This window comes from Pristiophorus japonicus, chromosome 17 (assembly GCF_044704955.1).
Source record: "Pristiophorus japonicus isolate sPriJap1 chromosome 17, sPriJap1.hap1, whole genome shotgun sequence".
NCBI classification, from domain to species: Eukaryota; Metazoa; Chordata; class Chondrichthyes; family Pristiophoridae; genus Pristiophorus; species Pristiophorus japonicus.
Genome location: NC_091993.1, coordinates 901,750 through 925,330, shown reverse-complemented (window position 1 = coordinate 925,330; position 23,581 = coordinate 901,750). Strand labels below are relative to the sequence as shown.

General features: G+C 46.8%; 1 protein-coding gene across 10 annotated transcripts in view; it reads right to left on the bottom strand.

Moving 5' to 3' along the window:
• The window catches only part of sema4ba (sema domain, immunoglobulin domain (Ig), transmembrane domain (TM) and short cytoplasmic domain, (semaphorin) 4Ba), a 505,268-nt gene that overhangs the window by 46,522 nt on the left and 435,165 nt on the right, over positions 1-23,581 (bottom strand). For all 10 annotated transcript variants that reach the window (XM_070858285.1, XM_070858284.1, XM_070858283.1 and 7 more), the window contains one exon: positions 2,018-2,178. In XM_070858285.1, the coding sequence (XP_070714386.1) occupies positions 2,018-2,178 (161 nt within the window). The remainder of the gene's footprint in view (positions 1-2,017; positions 2,179-23,581) is intronic.

Below are 23,581 nucleotides of genomic sequence, written 5' to 3'. Positions count from 1 at the left end.
TTATTTTGTCTACCTGCCTCATCACCCCCCACCCCACAACATTCTGCCCCCCCCCCCCGCCCCCGCCCCTTGAGCAGCCAAGTTAGGCTTCATAAATCCAACGATATCGCACACGAGCACCGGTGAAACCAGTCCTCTGGGAGGAATGTGCGATTGCGGGAGTTCGATTGTGGAACGAGCAGAAGGAGCCAATTGCCGCATCGCAGACTGGCTGCCTTCCGCTATAACAGAGAGGCCACCCCTTCCCAGCGACTGCCGTCATTGGCAGACGACAGTCACACTGGGATGTGCGCAGTCACCTCTTCAATACTCCCCCCAGAATCCGTCAGATATTAGAATGTTGGGCGCTGTTGAAAGGTTGTGACCAGAATGTGACCAATCTAACACAACCCCGAGCTCCTCACAAATCACCTCACGTTCCATCTTAGTTGATGGTCAGCAGTAGAACGGGTTTAATCATCTTGTCCTAAAATACTGAAAAATACGCTCATGTCTTTAGTTACAGTAAACAGAATTAAATAAAGAACGGAATCCTGAGAGAATAAAACATCGACTCTGCAAAGGATCCCTCGGACCAACATAAACACAGCGAGGAAATGAATCTAACAAAGAACTCGAGAAAGTGGACAGGGTCCCCCACTGATGTTATAAACCATCCTCGACTGCGTTTCAGTGACTAGCTGGAAAGGCCACTTCCATTATTAGAAGTGATTTACTTCTGTCCTTTTCTCAGAGTTAATAGAATTTGCTGAATCTAACGGTCGGTCTCCATCAGTAAAGAAGATACATTTCCACAAAACCCTTTGCACTTTGTGTTCTCGTTCTGTGTACATTTTCCGGGAACCTCCTCAGTCAATAAAAGGGTTGAACATCCTCGGGATAGTTTTAGTGGAAATAGTCAGTGCGGGTACAAGACAGATACCGACTAAAATTAACAACGGGATTTATTTCGCCCTCCAGGAAAGTGGTGCTGTGAAATTCGGATTATAAATATTCAATTGAGGATTGTTAACCACAAACACTTCACTGGTTGACTTCACTCAGACTTCCAGCTGCAGCTGACCTGCTGAACACAGAACCAATTGGATCAGCTCCGTCAGATCTGGGCTGGGGCATTCCATGGCGGCCTACCAAATCGGGAGAACCTCAGAGGGTTAGGTTTCACATCCTTTGGGAGGCTGGGCTCACGTTGGTTCGGTAATCACACAACACTAGTGACAGAAGTCGATATCTTGTCAGTCACCCTCCCAGCTCGGGGGCGGGGAGTGGGGGCTCCCAGCATTTAATGACAGAATTTGGTGAAGTAATGTGACAGAACAAGACCCCCGTGACCCCACACCCCATGTCTGCATGTACAGGTCCGACAGCTGACAGGGGGCTCAAAGTGATGTGTGTCCTGACAGTGTAAATCCAATTCCCAATGGATTTGAGTCTGCAGGCGAAAGACCCTTTTTCCTTCGTACGGCAGCACTAATTGTCCATTAAAAAACCGAAATGAGTTCAGAACTTCAAGATTATACCTATCAGGAACAGATGAACAGGCCGGGTCTCTTTTCTCTTGACGAAAGAAGGCTGAGGGGGTGACCTAATTATGATTTTGATGGAGCAGACACAGGGAGAGTGTTTCCACTTGTGGGGAAGAACAAAACTAGAGGCCATCAATATAAGATAGTCACCAAGAAATCCAACAGAGAATTCAGAAGAAACTTCTTTATTCAGAGTGTGGTGAGAATGTGGAACTCGCTACCACAGGGAGTGGATGAAGTGAATAGTATCGATGCATTTAAGGGGAGGCTAGACAAGCCAATGAGGGAGAAGGGAATAGAGGGTCATGCTGATAGAGTTAGATGAGGAAAGATGGAGGGAGGCTCGAGTGGGGCATAAACACCAGCATGGACTGGTTGGGCCGAATGGCCTGTTTCTGTGTTGTATATCAACGTAAAAGAAAGAAAATAGGAAGAAAAATAGCTAAATATGAAGACACTGATTTGTCCCGTGCCAAGATCCTGTCACCTACCTCGTTTTTGAATCTATTGGGAGCGATATCCAAAACATCCAAAGAGAAAATGGCTTCTCTTGCACCGACATAGAGGACTCCTCCCTCCGCACTCAGCAGCAGCTTGGTATAGTTCCACACTCCATCCCGGTAGAAATGCTTCACAGGTCTGTCTGTGTTATCTGGGAAAGAAGAAGCCCACCAGTTAGAGGAAGTGACCTGTAGAGGCAAGTGAACGATAAGGGAGTCAAGGGTTATGGGGAGCGGGCAGGGAAGTGGAGTTGAGGCCAAGATCAGATCAGCCATGGTCTTATTGAATGGCGGAGCAGGCTCAAGGGGCCGAATGGCCGACTCCTGCTCCTGTTTGTCAGCTGTGGCTCAGTGGGTAGCACACTCTTTTTTTAATTTCAAAATATACTTTATTCATAAAAAAATCTGTACAGTACATTCAAAGGCATTTCAATACCTTTAGCTGCGGTCAGCAATCCCATACACTATTATTTGGGTGCTGACGGCAGTTCCGTTCGTTATATTCCCTTGTTTTCCAGTTCAAGTGCAATTCGACCCAATACGGGATACATTGTAGTACATTCAAACACATTACATTTCCTGTGTCACTATACAGTACACGGAATGGGTGACGGTACATTTACATTTTTTTTTCTTTTCAACATGCATTTCGCAACAGACCTTGCATTGTACATGGCACTACATAGGTGTTTACAGATCATGGTGCTCCATGTACACAAAAAGTAAATTACAAGTACAGCCCGAGGGGGGTTTTGTACTGATTCCTGCCCCCGGGTTTACCGTGGTGGAAGGGCTTTAAACTGTGGCCCTTCCCCACCGTGCCTTTGCGGCGACTGCACCAATTTTCAGTGCGTCCCTCAGCACGTAATCCTGGATCTTGGATTGCGCCAGTCTGCAACACGCAGACGTGGACATCTCCTTGCTCTGGAAGACCAGCAAGTTTCGGCAAGACCAAAGAGCGTCTTTGACCGAGTTGATGCCCCTCCAGCAGCAGGTGATGTCTGTCTCGGTGTGTGTCCCTGGGAACAGCCCGTAGAGCACAGAGTCCTGTGTTACGGAGCTGCTCGGGATGAACCTCGACAGCAACCACTGCATCTCCATCCAAACCTGCCTTGCAAAGGCGCAATCCTGAAGGAGATGGGTGACAGTCTCGTCCGCCCCGCAGCCGGCCCGGGGGCACCGTGCCGTGCTGCTGAGGCATCGGCTGTGCATGAACGCTCTGATGGGTGAGGCCCTCCTCACCGCCAACCGAGCTACGTCTTGGTGCTTGTGTGAAAGCTCTGGCGATGAGACGTTCTGCCAGATAAGTTCGACAGTCTGCTCAGGGAACCACCCGACAGGGTCCACCCTCTCCTTTCGTACACTCACCGCTGAGTCAGAAGGTTGTGGGTTCAAGTCCCACTCAGGGAACTTGAGCACATAAATCTAGGCTGACACTCCAGTACAGCACTGCACTGTCGGAGGTGCCGTCTTTTGGATGAGGTGTTAAAACCGAAGTCCCTTCTGCTCTCTCAGGTGGATGTAAAAGATCCCATGGCACTATTTCGAAGAGCAGGGGAGTTATCCCCGGTGTCCTGGCCAATATTTATCCCTCAATCAACATCAATAATACAGATTATCTGGTCATTATCACATTGCTGTTTGTGGGAGCTTGCTGTGCACAAATTGGCTGCTGGGGTCTCCCACATTACAACAGTGCCTACACTCCAAAAGTACTTTATTGGCTGTAAAGCGCTTTGGGACATCCGGTGGTCGTGAAAGGCGCTATATAAATGCAAGGAAGACAGGCAACTTCTTACTGCAAGCTCTGCCTGCTCAGGCCTTCTCGAAGTCTCACTTTAAACAGGATGGAGCTCATTAATGGTTTAAATACCTGAAGTTCAAATGGACGCAGTCAGTTTATTTTTAAGTTAGAGAAAAAATGGTATCCTCCTTTACTTCCTTCTAGTGGCACTGTAAATATAAGACTCCCCACCAGCTACTAAACAACTGACAATTACTGACACTGCCAATATCAAAAAGGGTGGTTTGGTGAATGACTTAATGAGACCAATGGTCGCTCAGATTATACGCTGCAGTCACACGATCCTGTTTCTATTTCATTTGATGGATTGCATTAGGTAATTTACAACAACTTGCATTTATATAGCACCTTTGACATAGTAAAACGTCCCAAGGTGCTTCATAGGAGTGACACTGAGTCACATAAAGAGAGATTAGCACAGTTGACCAAAAGCTTGGTCAAAGAGGTAAGTTTTAAGGAGCGTCTTAAAGGAGAAAAGAGAGGTAGAAAGGTGGAGAGATTTAGGACAAGTAAAAATCTAAAAATTAAATTAATTATACATGTCAAAATAATTATTCAAAAGAGCACACTTAATGGTTTTAGATTCCTTTTCAAAGATAGTGAGGAAAGGATTTGCATCTTATTAACTCACGTCCCAAAGTAATTCACAACTAATGGATTACTTTTGAGGTGCAGGAATGAATGACCAGCTGGTCTGTTTATGTTAGTTTTGGTCGAGGGAGCAATATTGGCCGAGACATTGGGAGAACTCCCTATTTCTTTGAACAGTGCTGTGGGATCTTTTACACCAAATCAGCAGATGGGGCTTTGAGTTAACAGATCATTTGAAAGACGGCGTTGAAGTTTTAGACTTGATAATGTGCTCTAGTCTGTAGTGGACTTGAATCTACAATCATCTGACTTAGAGATGACTAAAGCCGCCAAGCTGACACTTACAAGATAGCTACCAGATAAAACGGGCACTGCATGGATGACTTTCTAGGCCTATGACTTTAAAATGGGGACTAAATTACATTTGCATGCCCTGGCTCAATTATCCACCGCTCTCGAATTCCACTTAACCTGAACACTGAACTCCCTGTGCGCAGTGACATGGGAGATCGACCAGCTACTCTTTCAAACTGTTCTCTGTTTAAGCTGCCTCATCATGATGTGACCACTCGATGCCAAAGTAACACTGATTCCGTGAATGAACCTTCTGGATATAAAAAAAAACCTTCTTTGGTAACATTGCAAAAATGTGCTCATCACAAGGGAGATCGTGAGCTTAAATATTTATGAAACATCACATTTTCTATTCCAAATATTGACACCTGTTGCTTCGCCCGTGTCTAATCATATTTTGATGGTTGCCAAAATGTCACATTCGTACTAAGGTTGTGAAAAAAAACCAGTAAACTGTTAGCTTTGGATATAAATTCAATCTACTGAATATGGCCACATGGGCTCAATATGAAATTTCAGCAATCTCACTGTATGAGGGGGTCGGGGAACGTTTTAATGCATATCTTAGATTTATTAATTTTTCAGTGGCCTCTGGTCTCATTACTCACAATGTCAACACTGGGAATCTCAATTAAAGAAAATGATATCGCTGCAAGAAAACTGACCCAAGAGGAGGAGAGACTAGTGTCAACCTTCGTGCCTGTTCAATTACTCGAGAAGATGATGACGACCATTTTCAGTGCAGTGTAAGATCTGCTGTGCTCAGTCAGTATCCAGCACACTGACATAAAACTAAACTCAAACGGGTTTACATTGATTAATAATTGAGCGTGTTGGTTAGTTTAGATGCTACCATTAAATCCAATGACATTTTGCTGAATATCTCATGTCGAGGTTTGTGTCCGTGTAATTATACTGGCAAACAAGCCAAAGGTGGGCAGAGGAAACGTTACAAGGACACCCTCAAAGCCTCCCTGATAAAGTGCAATATCCCCACCGACACCTGGGAATCCCTGGCCCATGACCACCCAAAGTGGAGGAAGAGCATCTGGGAGGGCGTTGAGCACCTCGAGTCTCGTCGCCGAGAACATGCAGAAACCAAGCGCAGGCAGCGGAAAGAGCGTGCAGCAAACCAGTCCCGCCCACCCTTTCTCTCAACGACTATCTGTCCCACCCTGTGACAGGGACTGTGGTTCTCGTATTGTACTGTTCAGTCACCTCAGGACTCATTCTAAGAGTGGAAGCAAGTCTTCCTCGATTCCGAGGGACTGTCTGTGATGATGATATTGAAAATCGCTGGTTCGGTCTCGGTTGGAGCATTGCGTCCGATTCTGGCCCCACACTTTGGGAAGGATGTCAAGGCCTTGGAGAGGGTGCCGAGGCGATTACATAGAACTTACCGCACAGAAACAGACCATTTGGCCCAACTGGTCTCTGCTGGGTTTCATGCTCCACACATGCCTCCCGCCACCTTACTTCATCTAATCCTGTTAACATATCCCTCGATGGGGGAGAGAGAGCGGATCAAGACCACAAGTGAACCTGTCACTCCAGTGACCGGTTCGGAGAGCTTCAGGAGATGTCTGTAAGACGCTGACACATAACAGGAAGGAGCATCTAACATTGGAGTATTTTCTAAGTGGTTGTTTTAGACAACAACAACTTGTATTTATATAGCGCCTTTAATGCAGTGCAACATCCCAAGGTGCTTCACAGGAGCGATTATCAAACAAAATTTGACACCAAGCCACATAGAGAGATGCCCAAAAGCTTGGTCAAAGAGGTAGCTTTTAAATAGTGTCTTAAAGGTACGCGGAGTCAGAGGAAATGTATTAGCATGGATAGAGAATTAGTTGGCGAACAGAAAGCAGAGAGTCGGAATAAATGGGTCCTTTTCCAGTTGGAAATCGGTGGTTAGTGGTGTGCCACAGGGATCAGTGCTGGGACCACAACTGTTTACAATATACATAGATGACCTAGAAGAGGGGACAGAGTGTAGTGCAACAAAATTTGTAGATGACATTAAGATTAGTGGGAAAGCGGGTTGTGTAGAGGATTCAGAGAGACAGCAAAGAGATTTGGATAGGTTAAGCGAATGGGCTAAGGTTTGGCAGATGGAATACAATGTCGGAAAGTGTGAGGTCATCCACCTTGGGAAAAAAAACAGTAAAAGGGAATATTATTTGAATGGGGAGAAATTACAACATGCTGTGGTGCAGAGGGACCTGGGGGTCCTTGTGCATGAATCCCAAAAGGTTAGTTTGCAGGTGCAGCAGGTAATCAGGAAGGCGAATGGAATGTTGGCCTTCATTGCGAGAGGGATGGAGTACAAAAGCAGGGAGGTCTTGCTGCAACTGTATAAGGTATTGGTAAGGCCGCACCTGGAGTACTGCGTGCAGTTTTGGTCACCTTACTTAAGGAAGGATATACTAGCTTTGGAAGGGGTACAGAGACGATTCACAAGGCTGATTCCGGAGTTGAGGGGGTTACCTTATGATGATAGATTGAGTAGACTGGGTCTTTACTCATTGGAGTTCAGAAGGATGAGGGGTGATCTTATAGAAACATTTAAAATAATGAAAGGGATAGACAAGATAGAGGCAGAGAGGTTGTTTCCACTGGTCTAGGGGGCACAGCCTCAAAATACGGAGGAGCCGATTTAAAACCGAGTTGAGAAGGAATTTCTTCTCCCAGAGGGTTGTGAATCTGTGGAATTCTCTGCCCAAGGAAGCAGTTGAGGCTAGCTCATTGAATGTATTCAAATCACAGATAGATAGATTTTTAACCAATAAGGGAATTAAGGGTTACGGGGAGAGGGCGGGTAAGTGGAGCTGAGTCCACGACCAGATCAGCCATGATCTTATTGAATGGCGGAGCAGGCTCGAGGGGCTAGATGGCCTACTCCTGTTCCTAATTCTTATGTTCTTATGTTCTTATAAAAGAGAGAGAAGTAGGGGCGGAGAGATTTAGGGAAGGAATTCCAGAACCTAGGGCCTGGGCAGCTGAAGGCACGGCCGCTGATGATGGAGCGAAGGAAATCAAACATGCTCAAGATGCCAGAATTGGAGGAGCGCAGAGATCTCGGTGGGCTGAAGCAGGTTACAGAGATAGGGAGAACATACATTGATCTCCCCCACAGCTCTTTTATTCCCAACTGATGTATGGAGGAATGTGAAGTGTAATTCCTCAAGAGCTCCAGCATTCAGTGATTCGAGGGCCCAAAGGGGGCTCTGAGTGAGACATGAGATCTGTCAATGGCTTCACAAAGTGCAGACACAGAGTGTCATGTTAATGTTGGAGAGGGGCAGGAGGGACGGTTCGGGCCAGAGTTTCCGAGCGGGACTCGAGCACTGAGTTCAAAGGTCAGATTCCTCGCTGAAGGACCAACTTCAACAACAAAACGAAAGAGACTGCATTTGAACCACTCCCCCCACCCCCACACACAGTCTTCGTTACACCATAAAGTACCTCTCTCAGCAACGTAAAAAAAACACTGCCTTTTACTGAGAAAAGACCCAGCTCATGGATGAGAAGCAAAAACAAAATAAAAAATGCGATTCTTTGCAAGAGTGAGTTGTCTGTGCTGTCCCTGCCTCGGGGGATATCAGACAATGGAGTGAGTCAGTGTGATCTGGATGATGTTCAGTGACAGACGGTGATCTTGCAAGGTCGAGTTTATGTGAAACAAAACTAGGCGCTGATCCCAACTTTTTAATGGGCCCCACCACTGGGATTACATAACTTGTGGACTGTTACAGCCCCCCACCATTGTCCCGTACACAACGACTAGGAGCACTTGGCCATTCCATCATTCAGGGGGCTCTGTGTGTGTGTGTTTGTGTGTGTGTGTGTGTGTGTGCGCGCTATTCTGGTTCCCAAGGATACCGAGATGTCATCAACATAGGCGATCCCTCGAACGAGAATGACTTGCTTCCACACCAAAAGGAATGAGTTTGCAGATATTTCAATGAAGGACCCGATGTCCCAGTCCTGAACTCCAGTTGAAGGGTGGAAGATGCCTGTGCGTGGATTTTTTTAACGTGTGGTGACCGTTGCACACCAGCCAACACACGGGCTTGACAGAGCTAGGTCTTGGTCCAGTGGCAAGGGTTAACCAGGACGACTGGAGACCTGCTCTGCTGCATGGACCTAGAGCACACACATATCGCAGTGTGGGCTGGCCCGTGCTGTCCCTGGGCCCTCAGCTCTTCTGGGCCCCGTACCCCATTTGCCACAACTCCACCACGATCTCTCACCGAACCTCCGCCACCAACTCATGTTGCTCCTCCGCCATAAAAATTTGCCGCACCTCACCAAGATGTGAAGGATTCCTCGGTGTATCAGCCCCGAGTCGCAAGCAAATCCCCACAGCTTCCCATCGCCATCCTTCCCCTTGGAAACCGCTCTCCTACCCTTTGCATTTCAGACAAAAGAACAGTTTTATAATAAATTAAAAAACATTAAATATACGATGTACTCGAGTGATACCAGCGTTGAGGGACTTCAGTTATGGCGAGAGACTGGAGAAGCTGGGGTTGTTCTCCTCAGAGCAGAGAAGGTTAAGGGGAGATTTGATCGAACTGTGCAGAATTATGAGGGGTTTTGATAGAGTAGATCTGGAGAAACTGTTTCCGGCCGGCAGGAGGAGCCGGTAACCAGAGGACACAGATATCAGGTAATTGGTAAAAGAATGAGAGGGGAGACGAGGAGAATTATTTTTAACGTGAGTTGTTATGATCTGGAACGCGCTGCCTGAAAGGGTGATGGAGGCAGATTCAGTAGTAACTTTCAAGAGGGAACTGAATAAATATTTGAAAAGGAAGAATTTGCGGGGCTGTGGGGAAAGAGCAGGGGGAGTGAGTCTAATGGGATCGCTCTTTCAAAGAGCCAGCACTGGCACGATGGGTCGAATGGCCTCCTTCTGTGCTGTAACCTCTTATGATACTGCAAATAATTTGTTAACAGCTCGTAGTTAGGATTTAATTTCTTCATTTTCTTTTCTTTTAATTTATACAGCAACATGCTCAATCAACTTAAACACTGTTGGCTTCCCCACAAGTTATTCAGGAATGTGTTAAAAGCTTTGCTATTTTATTTCCCTTGAGCTTTCAATTAGTGATAATGGGTTCAAATTCAGAACACCATGGGAGGAACAGGATGAGCGAGTGGATCAGAAACGATTCTTCACCTCTGGGGCCTTGGTTTGATACAGGCCCAAATAGATGAAATGGAAATCTCCTCTTTCTAATGGCTGCAAGAGTTTGATGCGTGAAAAGTTTTAGCACGACTCTGCTGACCACAAGTTCACGGCAGAAAACTCTCAGAATTTAGCAATAATTACCAGAGGGGCCACTGGTTTGGGTCAGAGAAAATTTTGCACTGATATGACAGATGCTGCTCTTTTATGTTCTCTCGCCTCTGAGTCAGAAGGTCGTGGGTTCAAGTCCCACTCCAGAGACTTGAGTTTAAAAATCTAGGCTGACACTCCAGTGCAGTGCTGTGGGAGTGCTGCACTGTCGGAGGTGCCGTCTTTCAGATGAGACGTTAAACCGAGGTCCCGTCTGCTCTCTCAGGTGGTCGTAAAAGATCCCACGGCACTATTGTGAGGAAGAGCAGGGGAGTTATCCCCGGTGTCCTGGCCAATATTTATCCCTCAATCAACAACAAAACCAGATTATCTGGCCATTATCACATTGCTGTTTGTGGGAGCTTGCTGTGCGCAAACTGGCTGCCGCATTTCTTGCATTACAACAGTGACTACACTCCAAAAGTACTTCACTGGCTGTAAAGCGCTTTGGGATGCCCTGAGGATGTGAAAGGTGCTATATAAGTTGGAACTTAAAGACCAGTCTTGGAGTATACAGAGGGGGGCCTCAATCTGCATCTAGCCCATTCTGTATCGAATCTGCAATTCCCTCCCTAAATCTCTCCACCTCCTTTATGTCACTCCTCAAAACCAACCTCTTTGATCTCTTTATGTGGCTTGGTGCCAAACTTTATACTGCTTACAGTTCTGGTCACCACATTGCCAGGAAAGATGTGATTGCAATAGAGAGGGTGCAGAGGAGATTTACCAGGATGTTGCCTGGACTGGAGAAATTTAGCCAAGAGGAAAGATTGGATAGGCTGGGTTGTTTTCTTTGAAACAGAGGAGGCTGAGGGCAGGCTTGATTGAGGCGTATAAAATTATGAGGGGCCTGGATAGAGTGGATAGGAAGGACTTGTTTCTCTTAGCAGAGAGATCAATAATCAGGGGACAGAGATTTTAAGTAATTGGTAGAAGGATGAAAGGGGAGTTGAGGAGAAATGTTTTCACCCAGAGGGTGGTGGGGGTCTGGAACTCGCTGCCTGAAAGAGTGGTAGAGGCAGAAACCTTCAGCACATTTAAAAAGTACCCGGATGTGCACCTGAAGTGCCGTAACCTACAAGACCAAGCTTTTGGCTGGATAGCACTTTTTTGACCTGTGCAGACACGATGGGCTGAATGGCTTCCTTCTGTGCCGTAAATTTCTATGATTCTATGATAATGCTCTGTGAAGCACCTTGGAATGTTTTACTACATCAAAGGCGCTATATAAATGCAGGTCGTTGTTGTTGGATGCTGACGGTGGGTTTAAATGTTTCACTTGCCAGCAATCACATTTCTCACCTCGGCAAGAGTAAAAATTCAGCCGGCAGAAACACAAAAAAAAGTTCAAAATAATAATGTTGGTGATATAACAAGGACTACCTTTTTGGATCTAAGGGCCTAGAAGTTCAGGCACGGCCGGGAATGGTGAGGCCCGAGGCTGGCCCACGCCCCGATATTGGTCCGCAGACCATCTTATAACGGAGTCGGCATGGTGCAAGCAGAAAGCCAGCAAAGAGGAGGTCAGATCGGGCAGCCGTCAGGTACGTGAAGCCTGGGGTTGGAGGTCACGGGGTCAGGAGGGAAGGGTCGGAGGCCGGGGATGGAGGTCGGAGGTCGGGAGGGAGAACTGAAGAACGGGTTTAAAGGATCGGAGGTTGTGAGGGAAAGATCAGAGGCCTGGGGATTGGGGGGGGGGGGGGGCGGAGGATCAGAAGAGGAAGGTGCACCAACGAATTGCGTTCTTTTAATGAGCGGTTGGGAGAAGCCCTCCTGCTCCACATTCGGTTCAGTAAATGGGGAAACCTTATCTTGTAGGCCGTAGGCTGTGCCAAGGTCTGGATTTACTCAGTACAGTCAGTGCGGGCTCCGAGGGACAAACCAACCTTGGAGTGGGGGGGGGTCTCAAACAGATGTCCGGCCCTTAATTGTAAATGGTAAAAGCCTGAGGCCTAACAGCGTGGTGGGCCGTGGGCACCTATTTTCTTTCTTCACACAATACGATGGGTGGCGTATTTCTGGCCCGAAAGGTGCATGTGCTTCCTGCCCGACATATTGGCCTGAAAAAGGGGTGCTGTGCTGCAAAGCCAAATTCATAGGCCAAGATATTAATCTATCCACAGCAACTGGTTTGAGTTCCCGTAGATCCCCACCGACACCTGGGATTCCCTGGCGCAAGACCGCACCGAGACTCTTCGCCAGGAGCACGTGCAAACAGTGAAAGGAGCGCCCCACCCACCCGTCCCTCCGACCAACACCTGCCCCACCTGTGACAGAGACTGTAGGTCCCGCATTGGGCTCCTCAGTCCCCTGAGAACTCGTGTTAGTGGGGAATCAAGTCATCCTAGGCTCCGAGGGACTGCCCAACAAGAGAAGTGGGTATTAAATAATATATCAAAACCTCTGCACTTGCTGATGAATAAAAAACATTACCCAGGCCTATCATAAATCTCCAGCAAATTAAATTTAGAAGCCGCCTCCGTATAATCTTCACAATACATAAACTAAGGTAATACGTTTGAAGGAGCCCTTATCTCCCTGGAGAGGCAGCTGGCTCCTGGTACAGCAATACAGGGCCATCTTCGGAGATGTTAGACAATCTGGTATCATCCCTCCCAGAACAATCAGAGCTCGGCTCCAGGCCAACCGCATACCGCTTGTGGTTTTGTGATACCAAACCTCTGCTGTGGTTGCAGATCAGAATCCCAGATTGGCTGCGCTTTAATCTGCTGCCCATCATCTGCCAACCAAGTGAGTGTTTTGCTTTGTAAGTACAGCCCTCGGCTGGGCCATCTCGCATGGCCACGTCAACAAGAAGCCTGCAGTCAACCTTGGGCGACAACACACTTATGCTGCAAAATGAACTGTTAAATCTCTGCCTGCCTCCAGTGCTGATGAAAGGGCATCGTCCAGAAATGTTAACGCTGTCTCTCTCTCCACAGATGCTGCCTGACCTGCTGAGTGTTTCCAGCGTTCTCTGTCTTTGTTTCAGATTTCCAGCGTACACAGTATTTTGAGATAGAATAGTTGCTGTCTGCCTCACCCAAGTCACTCTACATAGAAACATAGAAACATAGAAAATAGGTGCAGGAGTAGGCCATTCGGCCCTTCTAGCCTGCACCGCCATTCAATGAGTTCATGGCTGAACATTCAACTTCAGTACCCCATTCCTGCTTTCTCGCCATACCCCTTGATCCCCCTAGCAGTAAGGACCTCATCTAACTCCTTTTTGAATATATTTAGTGAATTGGCCTCAACAACTTTCTGTGGTAGAGAATTCCACAGGTTCACCACTCTCTGGGTGAAGAAGTTCCTCCGCATCTCGGTCCTAAATGGCTTACCCCTTATTCTTAGACTGTGACCCCTGGTTCTGGACTTCCCCAACATTGGGAACATTCTTCCTGCATCTAACCTGTCTAACCCCGTCAGAATTTTATATGTTTCTATGAGGTCCCCTCTCATTCTTCTGAACTCCAGTGAATACAAGCCCAGTTGATCCAGTCTTTCTTGATAGGTCAGTCCCGCCATCCCGGGAATCAGTCTGGTGAACCTTCGCTGCACTCCCTCAATAGCAAGAATGTCCTTCCTCAGGTTAGGAGACCAAAACTGTACACAATACTCCAGGTGTGGCCTCACCAATGCCCTGTACAACTGTAGCAACACCTCCCTACCCCTGTACTCAAATCCCCTTGCTATGAAGGCCAACATGCCATTTGCTTTCTTAACCGCCTGCTGCACCTGCATGCCAACCTTCAATGACTGATGTACCATGACACCCAGGTCTCTTTGCACCTCCCCTTTTCCTAATCTGTCACCATTCAGATAATAGTCTGTCTCTCTGTTTTTACCACCAAAGTGGATAACCTCACATTTATCCACATTATACTTCATCTGCCATGCATTTGCCCACTCACCTAACCTATCCAAGTCACTCTGCAGCCTCACAGCATCCTCCTCGCAGCTCACACTGCCACCCAACTTAGTGTCATCCGCAAATTTGGAGATACTACATTTAATCCCCTCATCTAAATCATTAATGTACAGTGTAAACAGCTGGGGCCCCAGCACAGAACCTTGCGGTACCCCACTAGTCACTGCCTGCCATTCTGAAAAGTACCCATTTACTCCTACTCTTTGCTTCCTGTCTGACAACCAGTTCTCAATCCATGTCAGTACACTACCCCCAATCCCATGTGCTCTAACTTTGCACATCAATCTCTTGTGTGGGACCTTGTCGAACGCCTTCTGAAAGTCCAAATATACCACATCAACTGGTTCTCCCTTATCCACTCTACTGGAAACATCCTCAAAAAATTCCAGAAGATTTGTCAAGCATGATTTCCCTTTCACAAATCCATGCTGACTTGGACCTATCATGTCACCTCTTTCCAAATGCACTGCTATGACATCCTTAATAATTGATTCCATCATTTTACCCACTACCGATGTCAGGCTGACCGGTCTATAATTCCCTGTTTTCTCTCTCCCTCCTTTTTTAAAAAGTGGGGTTACATTGGCTACCCTCCACTCCATAGGAACTGATCCAGAGTCAATGGAATGTTGGAAAATGACTGTCAACGCATCCACTATTTCCAAGGCCACCTCCTTAAGTACTCTGGGATGCAGTCCATCAGGCCCTGGGGATTTATCGGCCTTCAATCCCATCAATTTCCCCAACACAATTTCCCGGCTAATAAGGATTTCCCTCAGTTCCTCCTCCTTACTAGACCCCCCCGACCCCTTTTATAACCGGAAGGTTGTTCGTGTCCTCCTTCGTGAATACCGAACCAAAGTACTTGTTCAATTGGTCCGCCATTTCTTTGTTCCCCGTTATGACTTCCCCTGATTCTGACTGCAGGGGACCTACGTTTGTCTTTACTAACCTTTTTCTCTTTACATATCTATAGAAACTTTTGCAATCCGTCTTAATGTTCCCTGCAAGCTTCTTCTCATACTCCATTTTCCCTGCCCTAATCAAACCCTTTGTCCTCCTCTGCTGAGTTCTAAATTTCTCCCAGTCCCCAGGTTCGCTGCTATTTCTGGCCAATTTGTATGCCACTTCCTTGGCTTTAATACTATCCCTGATTTCCCTTGATAGCCACGGTTGAGCCACCTTCCCTTTTTTATTTCTATGCCAGACAGGAATGTACAATTGTTGTAGTTCATCCATGCGGTCTCTAAATGTCTGCCATTGCCCATCCACAGTCAACCCCTTAAGTATCATTCGCCAATCCATCTCAGCCAATTCACGCCTCATACCTTCAAAGTTAGCCTTCTTTAAGTTCTGGACCATGGTCTCTGAATTAACTGTTTCATTCTCCATCCTAATGCAGAATTCCACCATATTATGGTCACTCTTCCCCAAGGGGCCTCGCACAACGAGATTGCTAATTAATCCTTTCTCATTACATAACACCCAGTCTAAGATGGCCTCCCCCCTAGTTGGTTCCTCGACATATTGGTCTAAAAAACCATCCCTTATGCACTCCAGAAAATCCTCCTCCACCGTATTGCTTCCAGTTTGGTTAGCCCAATCTATGTGCATATTAAAGTCACCCATTATAACTGCTGCACCTTTATTGCACGCACCCCTAATTTCCTGTTTGATGCCCTCCCCAACATCACTACTACTGTTTGGAGGTCTGTACACAACTCCCACTAACGTTTTTTGCCCTTTGGTGTTCTGCAGCTCTACCCATATAGATTCCACATCATCCAAGCTAATGTCCTTCCTAACTATTGCCTTAATCTCCTCCTTAACCAGCAATGCTACCCCACCTCCTTTTCCTTTTATTCTATCCTTCCTGAATGTTGAATACCCCTGGATGTTGAGTTCCCAGCCCTGCTCATCCTGGAGCCACGTCTCCGTAATCCCAATCACATCATATTTGTTAACATCTATTTGCACAGTTAATTCATCCACCTTATTGCGGATACTCCTTGCATTAAGACACAAAGCCTTTAGGCTTGTTTTTTTAACACCCTCTGTCCTTTTAGAATTTTGCTGTACAATGGCCCTTTTTGTTCTTTGCCTTGGGTTTCTCTGCCCTCCACTTTTCCTCATCTCCTTTCTGTCTTTTGTTTTTGCCTCCTTTTTGTTTCCCTCTATCTCCCTGCATAGGTTCCCATCCCCCTGCCATATTAGTTTAACTCCTCCCCAACAGCACTAGCAAACACTCCCCCGAGTACTCTTGTCTTTGGCAGATAGGGGCATTTTTCCATATATTATATATATTTGTCCTCAGGCTGTGGGTGACAATGTCAATGCTGCCTTTATTCCCCATCTCTAGTTTCCCCCAGGTGACGATGCTGGTCTGCTTCTCACCATTATTTGTGCTGTTGAGTGGCTAGTTACGCCACTTCAGCGGGTATTAATGCTCAACCGTGGCCATTGTGGTAAGGTGGGGGCGGGGGGCGGGGGGGGTGTTGGGGAGGGGTGTGGGGGAGGGGTGTGGGGGAGGGTTGCGGAGTGCCAGACTTCCTACGTCAGGAGTTCCCATCTCCTGCAGTCTCAATGGGACCTGGCATACGGCCAGTGGAGGTACAGCTCAGACCAGGCACATCGCCGAGACAACATGCGGCTGTGGGGCCCACCTGGAAAGATGGGAGCGGGGGGGGCTAAAATTGCCCTCCCCCCAAATGGGGCGCACATTTCGAAATAAATGTATATTCGCCACCTCAATCCATGGGGCGGAGAAAAGAGGGAAATTGGCCTCTTTAAATGTATTAATTTGTCCGGGCGGCTGAGGGGCGGCAGTGTGTCGGGAGCGGGCGATGTCATCAGCGCCGCGCTAACGCGTAGCAACGTGTCTCCCCCCGAGGGCCGCTGCGAGCTCTGCAGTCACTTCCATCACTCCCACTGGGCCACCCATGGCCGCCACTGTCAGATCGACTTCAGAGTCGGACGACAATTAAAGTAAAATGGCGGCCACGGTGGAGTGTGCCCTCCCCTTTAATGGCGGACACGCCGCTCCTGCGGGGCAACTTCCCTCGCGGGGCAGAAAGGGGTCGTTGCCGGGCAGTGAGAATTCGGCCGGCGCACGCCTGGCAGGGCAGGATCACCCGGGGCAGTAATGGACCTTAACCTGGGCGGGCAATTCAGCCCCGGGATCTTTTTATTGAAACATTTTAAAGTGCAATTTTCTTTTATCGGATATCGCCGCAACAATGCTTAGTGAAATTAAGCAGAACATTTTGGTAAAACAATTTAAAACTTGGCTTTAAAAAGAGCTTTTAAAAATCATTTTCTGGGATAATTAAACTTAGAAATCCTGCTGCTGTATAATATGTTTCAAGCTGCACGTGGAGAGATACACACTGGGACATTCTGCATCCAGCACTGATTCAAAAATAATTTATATAGCAATTAAACCCTATGAAGTTCTTCTCAGGTGTAGAGACTGCTGTAATGTAGCAAACCTAGCAGCCAATTTAAGCATAGCAAGGGATAAAAATCATCCAGGTCACTGGAGAGAGCTCCTTTGTTGTTCTACAAAATAGTGCAATGGGATCGGTTGCATCCACCTGAGAGGTCAGACAGGGCCTCGGTTTAACATCTCATCCGAAAGACAGCTCCCCTGGAGTGTCAGCACTGGAGTGTCAGCCTAGATTTCATGTTCAAGTCCCTGGAGTGGGACTTGAACCCACAACCTTCTGACTCAGAGGTGAGGGTGATACCCACTGAGCCACAGCTGACATGCCCTCAAACTGTGGCATCCTGGTAATTACAGGCTCAGGAGTCGTGCTAATTCTCTTCAGCTCAAAAAGTGATAAATCTGGGAAAATATATTAACTTCAAGCACAGGCTTTTATGAGACTCCAAGTAAACATCTTGACAAGGCCACTTGCTGGCTTCACAATGGAGAAATCTTTCAGGCAGTGAGTTCTAAACCCCCTCCACCCTCTGGGTGAAGACATTTCCCTTCAAATCCCCTTTAAACCTCCAACCAATGTGTAATGTATGGGTTTACCTGCCACCAGGGGGAGCGACCGTCGGAGGTCATTGGGCCACAGACAACACGCGCAGCCCTTGTATATAAAGAAAGCCTCCATGTTTAACCCTCACTTTGAGAACTAATAAAGTAGAGTCAGGTTGCACCTGATTGAGTTCACAGTACTAAGCCTATTGAGTTATTGCATACACAACACAATGACTTTAAATCTATGCCCCCTGGTTGTTGACTAAGGGGAACAGGTCCTTTCTATCCACTCTATCTAGGCCCCTCATAATTCTATACACTTTAATAAGATCTCCCCTCAGCCTCCTCTGTTCCAAAGAAAACAAGCCCAGCCTATTCAAACTGTACATAGTTTATTGGTCACATACCATTTCAAATGTTAGCTAAAAGCCATCTTGGCGGCACACCCCAGGATAGGGTTTGAAAGCATTCAAACCCATCAGGAAGTGACCACTTTGTCACTCAGTGAGGCAGAGTTGCAGGTCAGCGTGGACTGTGGTGTCCTGTTGCAGGAATCATTCAGCCGTAATCATCTTCTACATTTGTGGGAAAGCTATCAACGGCTATAACTGTCCACAAGCCAATGTATTCGACTCTCGCCATCCCATCACACTGTCTGCAATAACCCTTCAGCTGCCTGGTCCAAATTCACAGAATGTCAAATTGTGACATGTAAGATTCTGAGGGGGATTGACAGCATAGATGGTGGTAAATTGTTTCCCCGGCTGGAGAGTCTAGAACTAGGGGACACAGTGTCAGGATAAGGGGGTGGCCATTTAAGACTGAGATGGGGAGGAATTTCTTCACTCCGAGGGTTGTGAATCTCTAGAAAGGGCTGTGAGTGCTCAGACATTGAGTATATCCAAGGCTGAGATAGATAGATATTCCAAAGGGAATTAAGGGATATGGGGATCGGGCGGGAAAGTGGAGTTGAGGTCGAAGTTCAGCCACGATCTTATTGAATGGCAGAGCAGGCTCGAGGGGCCATAGGGCCTACTCCTGCTCCCAATTCTTGTGTTCTCAGAACAGTCTGTGCGTCTAATTAGAATCTAATCAGACTTGTTCTTGTAAATAATAGACTTGGCACTCAGGCAAGATGGATTTTGCAATCAATCGTCTGCAAAATACTGTAAACAATTTATCACGCAGAGTTTCCTCTCTGCTTATACTCAGCTCCATTTTATCTGGTTTATCAGTCTCTTTATGGCACAACTAGCAAACATTCATTCAGCAATTGAACCTCAAACACGACCAAAAAAAGCAAACATCTTAATATGAGAAGCCAGTTACACGGAGGCAGATTATCTCTAATTGCTTCTTGGTGACTGAATTGGTCCCAGTGTTTGAATCAGATAAAAGTTGGAACGAGGGAGAGTTCTCCCTGCCTTCCAGTCAGTGTTGGTGTGGTTGCCATGGAGCAGTCTTTGGCTTACTCATCTCAACTATTACCCAATCTCAAGTCAGCCGGAAACACGTTTAGGTATATTGGGGAATGTTCCTTTAAAGGATTTGTGGTGATAAATGGTGGCTGTGCGCAGTTCACGCAGGCAGATTAGAGAAAGGCTTACTCACCCGGACACCAATCGTGCCTGCCTGAGATATTACGGCTAGGCACAGTGCCACATCATGGATCTGTTAGTGTTAGCCAATAGGTTAACCATGAGGCTAATTGGGAATACATAAGAACATAAGAAATAGGAGCAGGATTAGGCCATTTGGCCCCTCGAGCCTGCTCCACCATTCAATAAGATCATGACTGATCTGATCATGGACTCAGCTCCACTTCCCTGCCCGCTCCCCGTAACCCTTGACTCCCTTATCGCTCAAAAATCTGTCTATCTCCATATTTAAATATATTCAATGACCCAGCCTCCACAGCTCTCTGGAGCAGAGAATTACACAGATTTACAACCCTCAGAGAAGAAATTTCTCCTCATCTCAGTTTTAAATGGACAACCCTTTAATCTAAGACTATGTCCCCTAGTTTTAGTTTCCCCTATGAGAGGAAATATCCTCTCTGCATCCACCTTGTCGAGCCCCCTCATTATCTTATAAGTTTCAGTAAGATCACCTCTCATTCTTCTGAACTCCAAGGTGTATCGGCCCAACCTACTCAACCTATCCTCATAAGTCAATCTCCTTATCTCCTGAATCAACCTAGTGAACCTTCTCTGAACAGCCTCCAATGCAAGTTATCCTTCCTTAAATATGGAGACCAAAACTGTACGCAGTACTCCAGGTTTGGCCTCACCAATACCCTGTACAGTTGTAGCAGGACTTCTCTGCTTTTATACTCTATCCCCCTTGCAATAAAGGCCAACATTCCAATGCCTTCCTGATGTGGCCATTGTTGGTCATGTGATCTCAATGCTCATCTGTATGGGGTCTGCATGTGAACTTTAACCTTTTGTGTGTTTGTTGGTAAAAAGGGTAAGACAAAGTGCAGAGTGTGCAAATGTTTTTTTGATTGTTTTGACTGCTCTACTTCCATGGCTACAGAATGATGGGACATGTTTGTTAAGTAAATATACAGTGTGTAGTACGCTCGAGTGTGTCGTACGCTTTCCTGTACTGTGTGATTGTGTGAGAGGCGTTTTGCACTATTAGTGCGTGTGGCTAAAATAGTATCGCCATAGCCACACCTGTGGCTAGTCAGTAGCTGTTATTGGACAACACTGGTCTACGACACTGCAGTACTGAGGGAGTGCTGTACTGTCGGAGGTGATGAGACGTCAATCCGATACCCCGTCTGCCCTATCAAGTGGACATAAAAGAGCCCATGGCACTATTTCGAAGAAGACCGGGGGAGTTCTCCCCGATGCCCTGGCCATCATTTATCCTAAAATCAACACCACTTTATGCAGACTATCTGGTCATTATTACATTGTGGGAGCTTGCTGTGCGCAAATTGGCTGCCGTGTTTCCCACATTACAAAATAACCACATTTCAAAAGTACTTCATTGACCGTAAAGCGCTTTGGGGCATCCCGAGGTCGTGAAAGGGGCTATATAAATGCAAGTCTTTCTTCTTTCTTTTGTTTCGAACCAGTAGATGTGGACTATACTCCCTGCGTTATTTTGGTATTGCCTCCCAGTTGAGCCGAAGCACTTGGTGAATCCCAATGGAGTCGGGTTTGGCCCAATCCCGCAACTGCTACCAGCTGGCGTAAAATAGGGCCCATTCTTTGTAATATCCACATTTCATATTTTAACTTGGAGAGGCTGTCATTAATTCAAAGTTAATCCATTTCTGTCATTCCTTAGCCCATGGAGTTAATTTGTCCTTTGAAAGTAATCTTTCAGATGTCGTTCAGAACCTTATTAAAGCGTTCAGATCTTTCAAAAAAATCAATGGCATCCCTTCTTCACTGAAATCTAATTGAATGAAAATCAGAAGCTGTACAAGCAAAATGATTTGTGGCCCATTCTTCCCCATGTTTAACACAACGTTTCTCACTAAGGCGAATTATTAATCGAGCAGCTCGCGATAGAAGAGTTTGGAGACCCGGGTGTTTTTATCCGTGGTTTATCGAGATTCTGATCGGGGCTTCTCAGTTCTTGGCAAATTAGTTCCACGTTCAGCAAGATTCAACTGTACCGTCAAAACTGAGTTTAAAGGCCAAGAAGAAAAATTCAACCCTCAGGCATGCGTGTGTCTGTCTCTCTTCAGTGATCTGTGTCATGAGGAGACTCACTTATGTAAATAAATAATACAACTCCAGGCTTCCAGTTGGGGCCTTAAGTCATCTCAGCCAGGGTGCCAGGAGCGACAATTGATCTCAGATACATAAGAACATAAGAATTAGGAGCTTGATTCGGCCCTCGAGCCTGCTCCGCCATTCGATAACATCATGGCTGATCTTTGACCTCAACTCCACTTTCCCGCCCGATCCCTGTATCCCTCGATTCCCCTAGCCTCCAATGAGGGCATAAAATACAGCCAGCGTTCCTGCTCCTGATTGCTATCCAGTATCCTACATTACAACAGTGACTACACTCCAAAAGTACTTCAGCTAGCAAAGTCCTGAGCTCTGGAATTCCCTCCGTAAACCTCTCCACCTGTCTTTTCTCCTTTAAGGTGCTCTTCAAAATCTACCTCTTTGACCAAGCTTTTGCTCATCTGCTCTAATATCCTCTTATGCGGTTCAGTGTCACACTTTAGTTTGATAACTCTCCTTGGGATGTTTTACTATGTTAAAGGCGCTATATAAAAGCAAGTTGTTGTTGCTATTGTTGTTTCTGGCTTCAGGGGATAAGGGATACCACCTGCACACATGGCTGATATTGCCCCTACACAAACAGGGTCAGCTGTGGCTCAGTGGGCAGCACCCTCGCCACTGAGTCAGAAAGTTGTGGGCTCAAGTCCCACTCCAGGAACTTGAGCAGATAAATCCAGGCTGACGCTTCAGTGCAGTGCTGAGGGAGTGCTGAACTTTTGGAGGTGCCGTCTTTCGGATGAGACGTTAAACCGAGGCTCCGTCTGCTCTCTCAGGTGGATGTAAAAGATCCCATAGCACTATTTTGAAGTGTCCTGGCCAATATTTATCCCCCAACCAACGTAACTAAAAACACATTATCTGGTCATTATCACATTGCTGTTTGTGGGAGCTTGCTGTGTGCAAATTGGCTGCCGCATTTCCCACATTACAACAGTGACTACACTCCAAAAGTACTTCATTGGCTGTAAAGCACTTTGAGACGTCCAGTGGTCGTGAAAGGCGCTATATAAATCCAAGTCTTTCTTTCTTTCAGTGATGCGGCTGGAAAGTGCATGTTGAATCATAGAATGATACAGCACGGAAGGAGGAAGCCCTTCGGCCCATCGTAACTGTGCTGGCTCTTTGAAAGTATGATCCAATTAGTCCCACAGTCCTGCATATCTTCCTCTTGAATTTATATTGCATTTATCACAGCCACATGACATCCCAAAGTGCTTTACAGCCAATGAAGTATTTTTGAATTGTAGTCATTGTTGTAACGTAGGAAATGCGGCAGCCAATTTGCGCACAGCAAGCTCCCACACACAGCAATGTGATAATGACCAGATAATCTGTTTTTAGTTATGTTGGTTGAGGTATAAACATTGGTCAGGACACTGGGGAGAACTCCCCTGCTCTTCTTCAAAATAGTGCCATGGGAACTTTTACATCCACCCGAGAGGGTAGACAGGACCTCGGTTTAACATCTTATCTAAAATACGGCACTTCCAACAGTGCAGCACTCCCTCAGTACTGCCCCTCCGACAGTGCTGCACTCCCTCAGTACTGACCCTCCAACAGTGCAGCTCTCCCTCAGCACTGCCCCTCCGACAGTGCAGCGCTCCCTCAGTACTGCCCCTCTGACAGTGCAGCGCTCCCTCAGTACTGCCCCTCCGACAGTGCGGCGCTCCCTCAGTACTGCCCCTCCGACAGTGCAGCGCTCCCTCAATACTGTCCCTCCGACAGTGCAGCGCTCCCTCAGTACTGCCCCTCCGACAGTGCGGCGCTCCCTCAGTACTGCCC